Source organism: Barbus barbus (genome assembly GCF_936440315.1).
Source record: "Barbus barbus genome assembly, chromosome: 45".
In the NCBI taxonomy this organism is placed as follows: domain Eukaryota; kingdom Metazoa; phylum Chordata; class Actinopteri; order Cypriniformes; family Cyprinidae; genus Barbus; species Barbus barbus.
In genome coordinates, this window is record NC_136723.1 from 21,206,595 (window position 1) to 21,218,782 (window position 12,188).

The 12,188-nt window shown below is 33.5% G+C and overlaps 1 protein-coding gene across 1 annotated transcript in view; it reads left to right on the plus strand.

Annotated features, from left to right (window-relative positions):
* LOC306864225 (contactin-associated protein-like 4) overlaps window positions 1-12,188 on the plus strand; it is a gene marked incomplete at its 5' end in the record, with an annotated part of 138,117 nt that overhangs the window by 102,405 nt on the left and 23,524 nt on the right. The window contains 5 exons of the mRNA XM_079408071.1: window positions 4,335-4,454; window positions 5,519-5,716; window positions 7,650-7,806; window positions 9,108-9,235; window positions 9,316-9,486. Coding sequence (XP_079264197.1) covers window positions 4,335-4,454; window positions 5,519-5,716; window positions 7,650-7,806; window positions 9,108-9,235; window positions 9,316-9,486 — 774 coding nt within the window. The remainder of the gene's footprint in view (window positions 1-4,334; window positions 4,455-5,518; window positions 5,717-7,649; window positions 7,807-9,107; window positions 9,236-9,315; window positions 9,487-12,188) is intronic.

Genomic DNA, 12,188 nt, shown 5'->3' on the forward strand with positions numbered 1-12,188 from the left:
TATATTATTGTTGTTTTATTTATGTTTTTACTGTTCTGGGCTTGTGATCAGGTTGTTATGAAGCATTATTAGTTCTCTTAATCTCAAATCTGTTCATAAAAATAATTCTCTTCTGTCTGATGCGTTTGAAATATGAAACAGATTGCATATAGATTGTAATTATTTTCCTTGAAAGTGAAACCTACAGTAATCCATTTCCTCCCTAAGCACTTTAATAGATAGTTAACTTCCCCCGTTTGCATTACATCATGAATTCAGAGCTATGAAACAGATGCAGATGGTCATAATTAAAGCTGCTTCGTTTGCCTGAGCGCGTTCAAAATTGATGGCAGCACACTTCAGATGAAACACTGCTTTCATTTTATAATACAAATACACTGGAAGGTTTAACTTCACAAATATTCCATGCAAAATTAAGTGGACAATATATGATTCCCATCATTTGCCTCTGAATGCAATGCTTGCATAATATTACAAAATATAGTATGTGGAAAATTTCTGAAAATGAACGTGAGCCAAAGAGAAAAAGGTTGCAGTAAGTTCAAACTCCAATGTAACACAATTAGAACATATAATGTGATCAGTGGCATAAAGAAGTGAGTTACAAAACCATGTCAACATCCTGCCTTCACAGTCACTTCACACTAATTGCATTTCTATTAAAAGTTCAAAACAGCACAGATAAGAAAGTGTAGCTACGTACTCATTTAAACACTTTACTGGCTTGTGTTTTGGTGAGGAATGTTAGCAGATGAACACGAGATCCAGCGTTAATTGACAGGGATCATTCTGGAACATTGATCAACACATCTGCTTAACCAGTCACATCGTTCCTTCCAGGTGTGACATCAATAACATCGAGAGCGTCAGAGTGAAAATCTCCCAACACAGCTGTGATGATCAGATCTCACACAGGACGTGGTTTAGCAACAAATCAGTATGAATAACAAACTTAACTACAACTTTCAGTTGCATGCAGTGACATTATAGTCAGCAAGAACTAAAACCATTAAAACATTTTTGTTACTTGAAATAAAATAAACCTTAACTGAAAGAAAATGTTACTTTAATTTTTTCATTTGCTTTTAACTTTAATTTTCATTTCAGCTAGTTGCTAAATAAACATTTTTCATTTTCATTTAGTTTACCTTGTAATAACTAAAACTGAAACAAAACAAAATTTAAAAACTGAATGGACACATAAAAAACAAAATTGACAAAAAACTATAAAAATTATTGTTTTTATAAATATTTTGTTAAATGCTGCTCTTTGTCCTCTGTTCTTATTGATTCAGACTTACAAATGAGGACAATAGAAGCAATCAAATCCAACAAAAGAGCAACAACATGCAAGTGCTATGACAAGTCTCCTTTAGCCTTTAGACAACGCAGTACACATACTAAGTTTTTTTTTTTTTAAGAAAACGAGTAGATAGAATATAGAAAAAAGAAACCTAGTTTTTTTAGTTTTTTTTTTTTTTTTTTTAAAGAAGTGGATAGAATAGAAAAAAGAAAGCTAGTGTTAGTTTTTCAAGAAAAGCTAACAGTTAGAGAATAAATATGCAATTTATTGAGGGTCAAGTGTGTGTGGGTTTTTTTTTTTATGTATATAAAAAGAAGACATATAGATCAAATAGAATTAGAATAGAGAGTGCTAGAGTTAGAGGGTCAAATAAAGATGGAAGAGATGTGTTTTTAGCCGTTTCTTGAAGATGGGTAAGGATTCAACTGCTTGGATTGAGTTTTGCAGGTCATTCCACCAGATGGGAACAGTTCATGAAAAAGTCAGTGAAAGTGATTTTGTGCCTCTTTGGGATGGCACAATAATGCGTTTATCACTTGCAGAATGCAACTTTCTAGAGGGCGCATAAGTCTGAAGTACTGAATTTAGGTAAAGGGCTGCAGAGCCAGAGGTGGTCTTATAGGCAAACATTAATGCCTTGAATTTTATGGGAGCAGCTACTGGTAGCCAGTGCAAATTGATAAACAGAGGTGTGACATGCATTCTTTTCGGCTCATTAAAGATCAATCTTCCAGCGGCATTTTGGATTAATTGTAGAGGTTTGATGGAATTGGCTGGAAGACCTGCCAAGAGAGCATTTCAATAGTCAAGTCTGGACAGAACAAGAGCTTGAACAAGGAGCTTGTGTTGCATGTTCCGAAAGAAAGGGCCTGATCTTCTTAATATTGTATAAAGCAAATCTGCAGGACCCGGCAGTTGAAGGCGTTATGGTTGATGAGCCTAACTGGAAGGTGAAATTGTGATGAAGTGATGGGTTTGCAAGCAGTTCTGTCTTGAGTTGAAGGTGATGGTCCTTCATCCAGCAAGAAATGTCTGTTAGACATGCTGAAATGTGATAACTCACCTCTCTAAGACACCTTGAAGGACCTATATGAGACGTAAGACTCAAACCACTGGAGTGCGGTTCCTGAGATGCCCTTTCTTAATAGGGTTGACAGGAGGATCTGGTGGTTGACCTAAAGCAAAAGTATCAAAAGCAGCAGACAGTTCCAGCAAGATAAGTAATGAAGACTTGGAAGCCGCTCTTGCAAGTCTTAGGGCTTCAACAACTGAGAGCAAGGCAGTTTCGGTCGAATGTCCACTTCTGAAGCCAGACTGGTTGCTGTCCAGGAGGTTGTTCTGTGTGAGAAAGACAGAGGCTTGGTTGTACACAACTCGTTCAAGTGTTTTTTCAATGAAAGGAAGAAGGGAAACTGGTCTATAGTTCCCTAAAAGAGTTGGGTTAAGAGTGGGTTTCTTAAGAAGTGGGGTTATATGAGCCTGTTTAAATGCTGAGGGAAAAAATGTGTTAACGATGTGAGTGAGTGCAGGTATCTGCAGGTGAAATGGCTTGAAGGAGCAACATATACAGCAAATTTATTGTATTTAGTGTATATTTGTGTATTAATTTATTAGTTCTGATGGTACTATCCTAATTATTGTGTGCCAGATAAATACTGCTCTTTTAAAGTGAATTATGTTGTCATATAATTACATAATTCAATGCAAGACACTATAGGTAAAACCATTTTTTTCATGCAATTTATCTGATTTTTTTTTTTTTTTTTTTTTTGTTTCCATGCAGACTTCTTTCAGATTACTGGAAATAAAACATTAAAAAAAAAAAACTTTTATTTATTGTACTTTATTGCACTTTATCTATTTGCATCTGTAAATTTAGATCATATCTTTGAAGGTCACTTTTTCAAAATTAGTTTGTTTCTCTACTTCATTAACACTTACACACACCACAATTTACAGTTTTATTAATATCTATATTCTGAATGTTTATATTACATTTGCCTGAGAAATATTTAATATTTTATGTGTAGATTTAGATTACAATGAAATATATTTTTAGGTCGTTTTCTCAATATGAGTTTGTTTCTTCCGTTCAGTAACACTTACATACACTAGAATTTACCGTTTTATTCATATCTATATTCTGAATGTTTATATGACATTTGCCTGAGAAAGATTTAACATTTTACGTGTACATTTAGATTATAGTACATATTTTTAAAGGTCTTTTTCTCAAAATGAGTTTAGCAGCACTTACACACACCAAAATTTTGTTTTATTCATATCTGTATTCTGAAGGTTTTTGCTGAAGGATTTGTTCATACATCACTCGCCTGATAATTTTAATCCTAAAACATGGTGAAACAATTATTTTCTGGCTGTCGACAGTATTTCATGATTCATGGAGTGATAAAAAGAGAAATCCCAAATCCCCTCTAATATGTCAACAAAATGAAACAAGAATGTTTAACCTGGCTTTATCCAGTGTTGAGATATATCTTCTGGGAATGTATGCGAATTAGTGCATTTTTACTACATGATGCCGCATATTTAAACATAACATTTCAGAAAACTTCTAATACAAAAAAATGTCGTAATTTACTGAAATTGATCAACTGGGTAATTATGGTGATATACTATTATTATAAATTTTTTACCCATTCACCTGTACTATCTTTCCTAGAAAGATCATGGCTTAATTTTTCTGGTAGCAGGTTGTAACTAAATATATTTTCTAAACGTCCTGAAGCTTCTCCAGAGCATTTAAAGTATCTCAAGTACTGGAATCAAAACCACCTCACCATCCTGTTTAACATGTAATAACATTTTACAGGGTGTGAAAACAAAAAGCGACGTTTTTATGTGAGCTGCATTTTCACACGTTGCGTGAACAGATCTCAACTTTATGCATAGACAGAAAGTGTGAACGCGCACTCGTTTAAGTACGTTACTGTTATTATTCACAGTGTTGAACGTAAACAGCTTCACCTCATTTTCTCTCCACGCTAACCTACTGCTTCTGTGTTTACAGCCATTTACGAAGCGTCGTGTGAGGCGTACAAACACAAAGGAAACACGTCTGGCTTTTACTACATTGACGTGGATGGAAGCGGCCCCATCAAACCTCAACTAATCTACTGCAACATGTCAGGTGAATCTCACACAGCGAAGCCAAAGTGATTAAATCCCTTTAAACACTCCGTAATTGGGACTTTAATCCACAGCTTTTGATCCTTCACGCACTGTGTCACACCCCGCGGAGGAAGTCAGCTGTGACACTCACAGAAAAACACCTTTTAGAAGAAGTTGACAGATCAACCTTTGAGCGTGTCTTTCTGACGTTCACTCGCACAAATAAAGTTTTGAAAGGCTTTTACGGCCTCATGCCACAGAAGAAGCTTTTGAAGTTGAATGGCTCTTTAGAAAACCATCACGTCACCTTTGATAGATCCTCACTTCTCCTTTGTTAAAGTCAATTATGAAATCCAAATGGACTCTATTGACTTTCTTAATACACATCGCTAGTCGTATTGTGCATGATTCATGTGTCTTGTGTTTCTTCCTAACCTTCTCTAAAATTATTTTTCTTCTTTCAATCAGTTCCCCATGGTTACATACACATATATTTTCATATTCAGTATTCACATCAGTGTTATTAATGTACTGTTATTGTATTGTATTTTGAATTAGTTATTTATTTTATATTTTCAGATTGAATATTACTTTTAGTAAAATTGTGTTTTTGTCATTTTTAGTATATTCTATTATATACTACTAAATACTATTATAGTATTTATTAATATTTAAAAATATATATATTTATATATATATATAAAAAAATTATATTAACAATAACTTTACTTAAAAATGTCAAAAGATTCACATTTCACACTACATCAGTCAAATTAATTGAAAACGTTATTTCATTATTTCAACATTTTAACAGTAGAACCGTTATGAAACATCAATAATCTCTAATGCAACTCAAGTACCAAATTCAGCTATTCTTTGAACCCAGGAACCTTTATTCTTATGATTGTTTAGTATATATCACATGCATTATTATTTTTTTGTTTTGTTTTATGAATGTCCTGTGACTTTTTGAAGGTCTAATGACTGTTGCACAGGAGAAATCGAAAGAGCTCTGAGCTAAAAGATTGTTCACCGTGTGTCATTTTAGCCTTTTCATCGTTCAAATCCCTCTTTTCCCTACAGATAAAGCATGGATGGTGATCCAACATAATAACACGGAGCTCACCAAATTAAAAGCGTCCTCCGGGATAAATCAGCATTTAGCCCACTTTAACTATTCCGCCGACGCGGAGCAGATCCAGGCGATAATTACCCAAGCGGAGTACTGCGAGCAGGAGCTCTCCTACCACTGCAAAAAGTCACGGCTCTTGAACACACCAGGTAAGCCCTTTTTATTAGGAATATCGATCGCCCCCTCCCTATGAAAGGTCAGGCTTATTAAAACCTCGCTCCATCCGCAGACGCATGACACTTAAGCAAACGACTCAAATTGATTGTTATGCTCTTGGTTACGGACAGCTCAGTTATTTCGCTTTTTTTTTCTGCGTTAAATTAATTGACCTTTAGGGTGAATTATTCATGTGCATTTGCACCTTTGAAGAGCTTTTACCGTGTTTGTTTGTGTGGGCTTGTCTCATGGTTCGGTGTCTATCACAGGCCGAGACGGGTGATAACGGTTCTCGTAGTCTCTCAAATAAACAGGAAACATCCGCACACATGGTAATTACATCCATTAGTTGTGACATTATCAGAGTTCTTGATGAGACGAGGAGAACACAATGTCGGGCGTAAATAAGAAATGTTGAAAATGTCAGATGAATAGTAATGAAAATAACGATTAAACCTGGACAGATGCATGCGAGACTGATGGAAAATCACTCACGAGATCTCTTTAACATCTTAAAGCTTTCTCTTAGACAGCAATGAGATTACAAGCAGAGTAAATAGAGACATGTTCTGCTTCTCAGGTGTTTTGTATGAGAAAAAGACCTCAGTAATCTCACATATCATCTCAAAATTGCTCAAAATATCTCTTTATAAGATCAAACTTTTCTCATCAAATTCAGGACCAGTTGATCTGAACTATTGACTCTTTTGTGTCTATCTTTATTTCTTTTGAGGAACTCTAGAAACATCTCACATCCTGCTTCTCAGGTGTTTCTCATCCGAGTAATTGTCTAAAAAGTTTGTTTTCCAATTTGCCAAGATCAAACAAACAAACAAAAAAATCTCTGACTTCAACAAAAAGATCTCAAATATTTCATCAAATTCAGAGTAAAATGTTGGTTCTTTTGTGTCTGTAGAAACATCATTTCCAGCTTCTCAGATGAGAAAAAGATCCCAGTAATTTTACACGCGTCTTTTGGAGATCTCGGATTTGCCAAGATCCCCAAGTCTGGAGTCTGCAGCCAGAAATCTCTGAATGAACTCAAACATTTATTTTGAGGAACTTCAGTAGAAACATCTCGTGTCCTCAGATGTTTCTCATGAGAAAAAGACCCCAGGAGTCTCACACATCGTCTTAAAATGTCTCAAATTGTTCTCAGATTTGCCAAGATCCCAAAGTCTGCAACTAAAACTCAAAGAGCTTAATATGTACGCAAACATTTCTCATCAAATTCGGGATCAAATGATCAGAATTATTGGCTCTTATGTGTCTGTTCTGATTTCTTTTGAGGAACTTTAGTAGAAACATCTCATTTGCTGCTTCTCAGTTGTTTCTCATGGGTAAAATACCCCAGTAATCTCATTTCTCATCAAATTCAGGATCAAATGATTGCAGTTATTGACTCAATTTGTGTCTGTTTTTATTTCTTTTGAGAAACGTGTAATATTCTGTTTCTCAGATGTTTCTCATTAGAATATATCTCAGTATAAACTCAAATATGTCTCATTAAATTCAGGGTCAAATGATCTGAACTATTGACTTGTTTGTGTCTATTTTAATTTATTTTACGGAACTTTAGTAGAAGAATCTCATTTTCTGCTTCTTAAATATTTCTCATGAGAAAAAGACCTTAATAATCTCGTCATCTCAAAATGTCTCAAACTGTACTCAGATCTACCAAGATCCCAAAGTCAGAAATCATTGGTGTCTATTTTTTATTTCTGTTGCAAAATTGGTAATGTAAAAATTCCTAAAAACTCAGTAATATTACTTATGAAAGCACAAGCTCTGAGCAATAACATTTAATCTGGGTGTGCTTTATTCCAGAAATCTTCCTGTTTGCTTTCCATCATCTCAGTGTGATAGTGTAGCGCGGTTGCGTCAGTCTGATGATGAGTGCTGTGTGTGTGTGTGTGTGTGTTGCAGACGGCACTCCGTTCAGCTGGTGGGTGGGCCAGTCGGGCGAGGCACACATGTACTGGGGCGGCGCGGTGCCAGGCAGTCAGCAGTGCGCCTGTGGCCTGCAGGAGAACTGTGTGCATCCCGAACACTTCTGCAACTGTGACGCCGACAGCAAAGAGTGGTACAACACACATTCACATGACTGTCAGCAGCACATCCAGCTCATATTACAACCCCAAACCACGTTTGTTTAAAGAAAATGAAGCCTACTTTCAGGAACATTGAGATGGTTTTGTGCATTGTAGCATTGTTTTCATGGCAGTTACAGACATTCAAACCCTCTGAATTCTTAAAACTAAAATGCATTGATGTTTTCGTCTTTCAAACAGTATGAATTTAAACTTCAGATGCAACAAACTGCATAAGGTTTGGTAAATTTGATTAATTTCTAGGAATCAGCTTAATCAAATGAATCTGTCTGATTCAATGAATTGATTAAAATTTCTGATTCGACGATTCTTTTTTAAATCCAAATTCAACAATGTCTGTCTATTTGAACGGATCACTCCCTTAAGTCATTTAATGCAAATGCATGCTGAATACCATCAAAGAACCAAAAATATTGAAATATGCTTATGTATTAAACCCAGAACTTCTGTCCAAACCCTTGGATGTTTTATTAAATGACTTTATTATAATCTAAATAGTTTAAAAACAAATAAATGCCACCATAATGCAATAAATGGATTATGTTTTTACCGTATTACATTTTTCTGTATTGTGGGAATTGGAAAATGTGGTTGCAATGCAAAAAAAGCATGTTGCAATATTGTCAGGACTGGGAAATATTGAAAAAAATATGTATAGAATAGTTTAATTTGACCCAGAACTAAACATAGATTAAAATAGTTTATTGATTTCATTAAAATCAATTTATATTATTATAATGCAAAACAACAGATGCCACCCTGATACAAATGAGGTTTTAAAACATTGCTTCTCTTTATAACTTAGATTTTATTTCCACATTATGGGAATTGGAAAATGTCCTTGCAATGCAATGCAAACAAAAGTAAATTAATTAAAATAAATTAAAAATAAACATGTCGCAAAAGACAGAAAAAAATGGAATTATGTTTATGTATTACATATTTCGTATTTGTCACAGAACTATTGTCCAAACACTTAAAAAATATTTTTAATTAAAATAGTTTATTGATTTTATTAAATTCAATAAAAAAATGTAAACAATAAATGCCACCATGATGCAATAAACAAATAAAATTGATAATCTTTCTTCTATTTTTAATGCAGCTTTATTCTGCATAATGAGAATTGGAAAATGTGCTTGCAATGCAATGCAAAATTGCTTTTGACTTATGGGTGAAATTTGATCTGGGCATGTTATCATCCACATTCTTGACAGTTTTGATGAGATTGACACCTCATGTGTTCAGTCATGCTGTTTTGATTCTTTGACAGGTCGAATGACTCCGGGCTGCTGTCCCATAAAGAGCATTTACCGGTGCGAGTGCTGGCTGTGGGTGACATCAACAGATCGGGTTCAGAAGCGGCCTACAGAGTGGGACCCCTGCAGTGTTATGGTGACAGTAAGTACCGCACAGATTTAATCACACTGTGAGCGCTCACTCTGTCAACCTGTCAAATCCAATGTAAATGTTTTCTCCAGACAACTTCTGGAACGCTGCCTACTTCAACAAGGAGACGTCTTACCTGCACTTTCCCACGTTCCACGGGGAGCTGAGCGCCGATATCTCCTTCATGTTTAAGACCAGCTCTTCATCGGGAGTGTTTCTGGAGAACCTGGGGATCAAAGACTTCATCCGGATCAAACTGAGCTGTAAGTACGTTCGACCTTCCCGTTTATTCCTCTGAATCTCACGAAAACCTGCCAAGACGTTTCAGCATGAAATAAAAAGGAACAGTTTTTGTTTTTCAAGTAGTAACTAAGTACCCCCAAAGTCTTAAAAGAAAAGCTCATTCTTATTAATTTAATTGGGGGAAAAAAATAAAATAAAATAAATAAATATATATATATATATATATATATATATATATATATACACACACACAATAAATTATATAAATATAATAAAACTTTAATAATAAAAAAATATATAATAAAATAGTAGTTTACCGCTTAATTTGAGTATTTTTGGATGCATTACAATAATGAGAATTAGAAGTTAATTATATATTTTATTTAAATTATACTATTAAAAAAAATATATATTAGTTATTTTATATTATTATATATTTTTTTATTATTATATATATATATATATATATATATATATATATATATATATATATATATATATATATATATATATATATATATATATATATACTAAATATTATTAAAGTAGTTTTACTGATTATTGGAGTAGTGAAGGTAATATATATGGCTACATAACAGAAATTAGAATTGGGAATACATAATATAATATAATATAAAAATGTAACTATAAAATTATAAAATAGTATAATTTAAATATAATATATATTATATAAATATGAATAAAATAAGGCGAAATCCTCTAAATGTTTGGGTTGAATGTGCTGGAATGTCTTTAAAAAAAATTAGAATGCAAAAAAATATTAATGGCCTTCAAAATAGGTTTCATTTTATTGTATTTCTCTTTTGATTTTGTGGTAAAATATGAATTATACATGTTCTTGACATGTTTCATGAGACTCACCGCTGTAGAGAGACACGTAGAATAATCAATATGTGATTATGTAGTGACTGAGTCGAGTATTGAATTGATGAACTATCTGTGTGTGTGTGTGTGTGTGTGTGTGTGTTTGCTCATGTTTGTAACGGGGTTACATACGCGAGTTGAGTATGTCAATATTGCTGGGTATTTGTTCATCCACCAAAGGGAGAAATAATCCAGAGAAGCTCTCGGCTGAAAATATAGACATCACAAAATGGTTTTCTCCAGGGAAATTACCGCAGAATAGCTCTTGAACCAATATGTAGAGACGTGCTCAGCTGGTTTGCAGCGAAACCCTCCTCTACATGATCAATTTAAAACCTTCGGCCATTTTGTTAGCGGTGTTTGCTAAGTCAAGCATCAGCTTTACTGTTACTCCAGTCATCTGAAGCCCTAAACCATTCAAATAAAGTATTACACTGTGTTTGTGCTCCTATAGCCTTATAGTTCTGTTGCTATTTTAAATTAGTTATTATTTTTCTGTTATATAAATATAATAATAATAATAATAATTTTATATGAATATTGTTTAATTATAATATTGAATATACACCACCAGTCAAAAGTGTTTGAACAGTTAGATTTTTTTATGTTTTTAAAGAATTTGCTTCTGCTCACCAAGCCTGCATTTATTTGATCCAAAGTACAGCAAATCTGTAAAATTCTGAATATAAAATTCTGAAATATTTGTACTATTTAAAATAACTCTTTTCTATTTAAATATATTTGAAAATGTATTTTATTCCTGTGATTTCAAAGCTGTTTTTTTTAGCATCATTACTCCAGTCACATGGTTCTTCAGAAATAATTCTAATAGTCTGATTTGCTGCTCAAAAAACATGTATTATTATTATAATTATGTTGAAAACAGCTGAGTAGAATTTTTTCAGGTTTCTTTGATGAATAGAAAGTTCAGAAGAACAGCATTTATCTCAAATAGAAATCTTTTGTTGCATTATAAATGTCTTTATCATCACGAAAAAATTATACTGACTCCAAGCATTTCAATGGTTTAGTGTATAATGTTACAAAAGCTTTTTATTTCAGATAAATGCTGATCTTTGGATCTTTCTATTGATCAAAGAATCCTGAAAAAAAATTACTCAACTGTTTTAAATATTGATTATAATAATAATAATAATAATAAATGTTTCTTGAACAGCAAATCAGCATATTAGTCGTATGTGACTGGAGTAATGATGCTGAAAATTCTGCTTTGAAATCACGAGAATAAATTGCATTTTAAAATATATTCAAATAGAAAACAGCTACTTTAAATAGTAAAAATATTTCAAAATTTTACTGTTTTTGTTGTACTAAATAAATGCAGGCTTGGTGAGAAAAACATTAAAAATCTTACTGTTCAAAAAGTTTTGACTGGTAGTGTATATATTCAAATGATAAATATTACAAATACTATGCATATAATATACATCATACAAATATAGAATGCTATTTAATTGGAGTTATTGAATCAGTTCCTATTTCTAAAAATGTTTTTATGTTTTAATGTGCTTTACTAAGTGATCTGATATCCTGTTGGAGCAGAAAACTGGTAAACACAGGTGCACACAGGAGGAACCCAGCCATTTTTAGAGAGCAGAAGATCACAGAAACTAATGCAACTGCATAGCAAAATGCTAAAAATCACCCAGAACCCAAACATGCACAAAAACCACTTTGATTTCCTCTGAAAATGTAAAATCTAGTTCAGCTGCTGTTAGATGAGCTCTATCTGTCTCCCGTCAGCCGCAGTTCATCCAAACCCTATAAAAGCCCTCGTCCTGTGGGTGTGTGAGTTTTATTATACCCCTCCGCCACG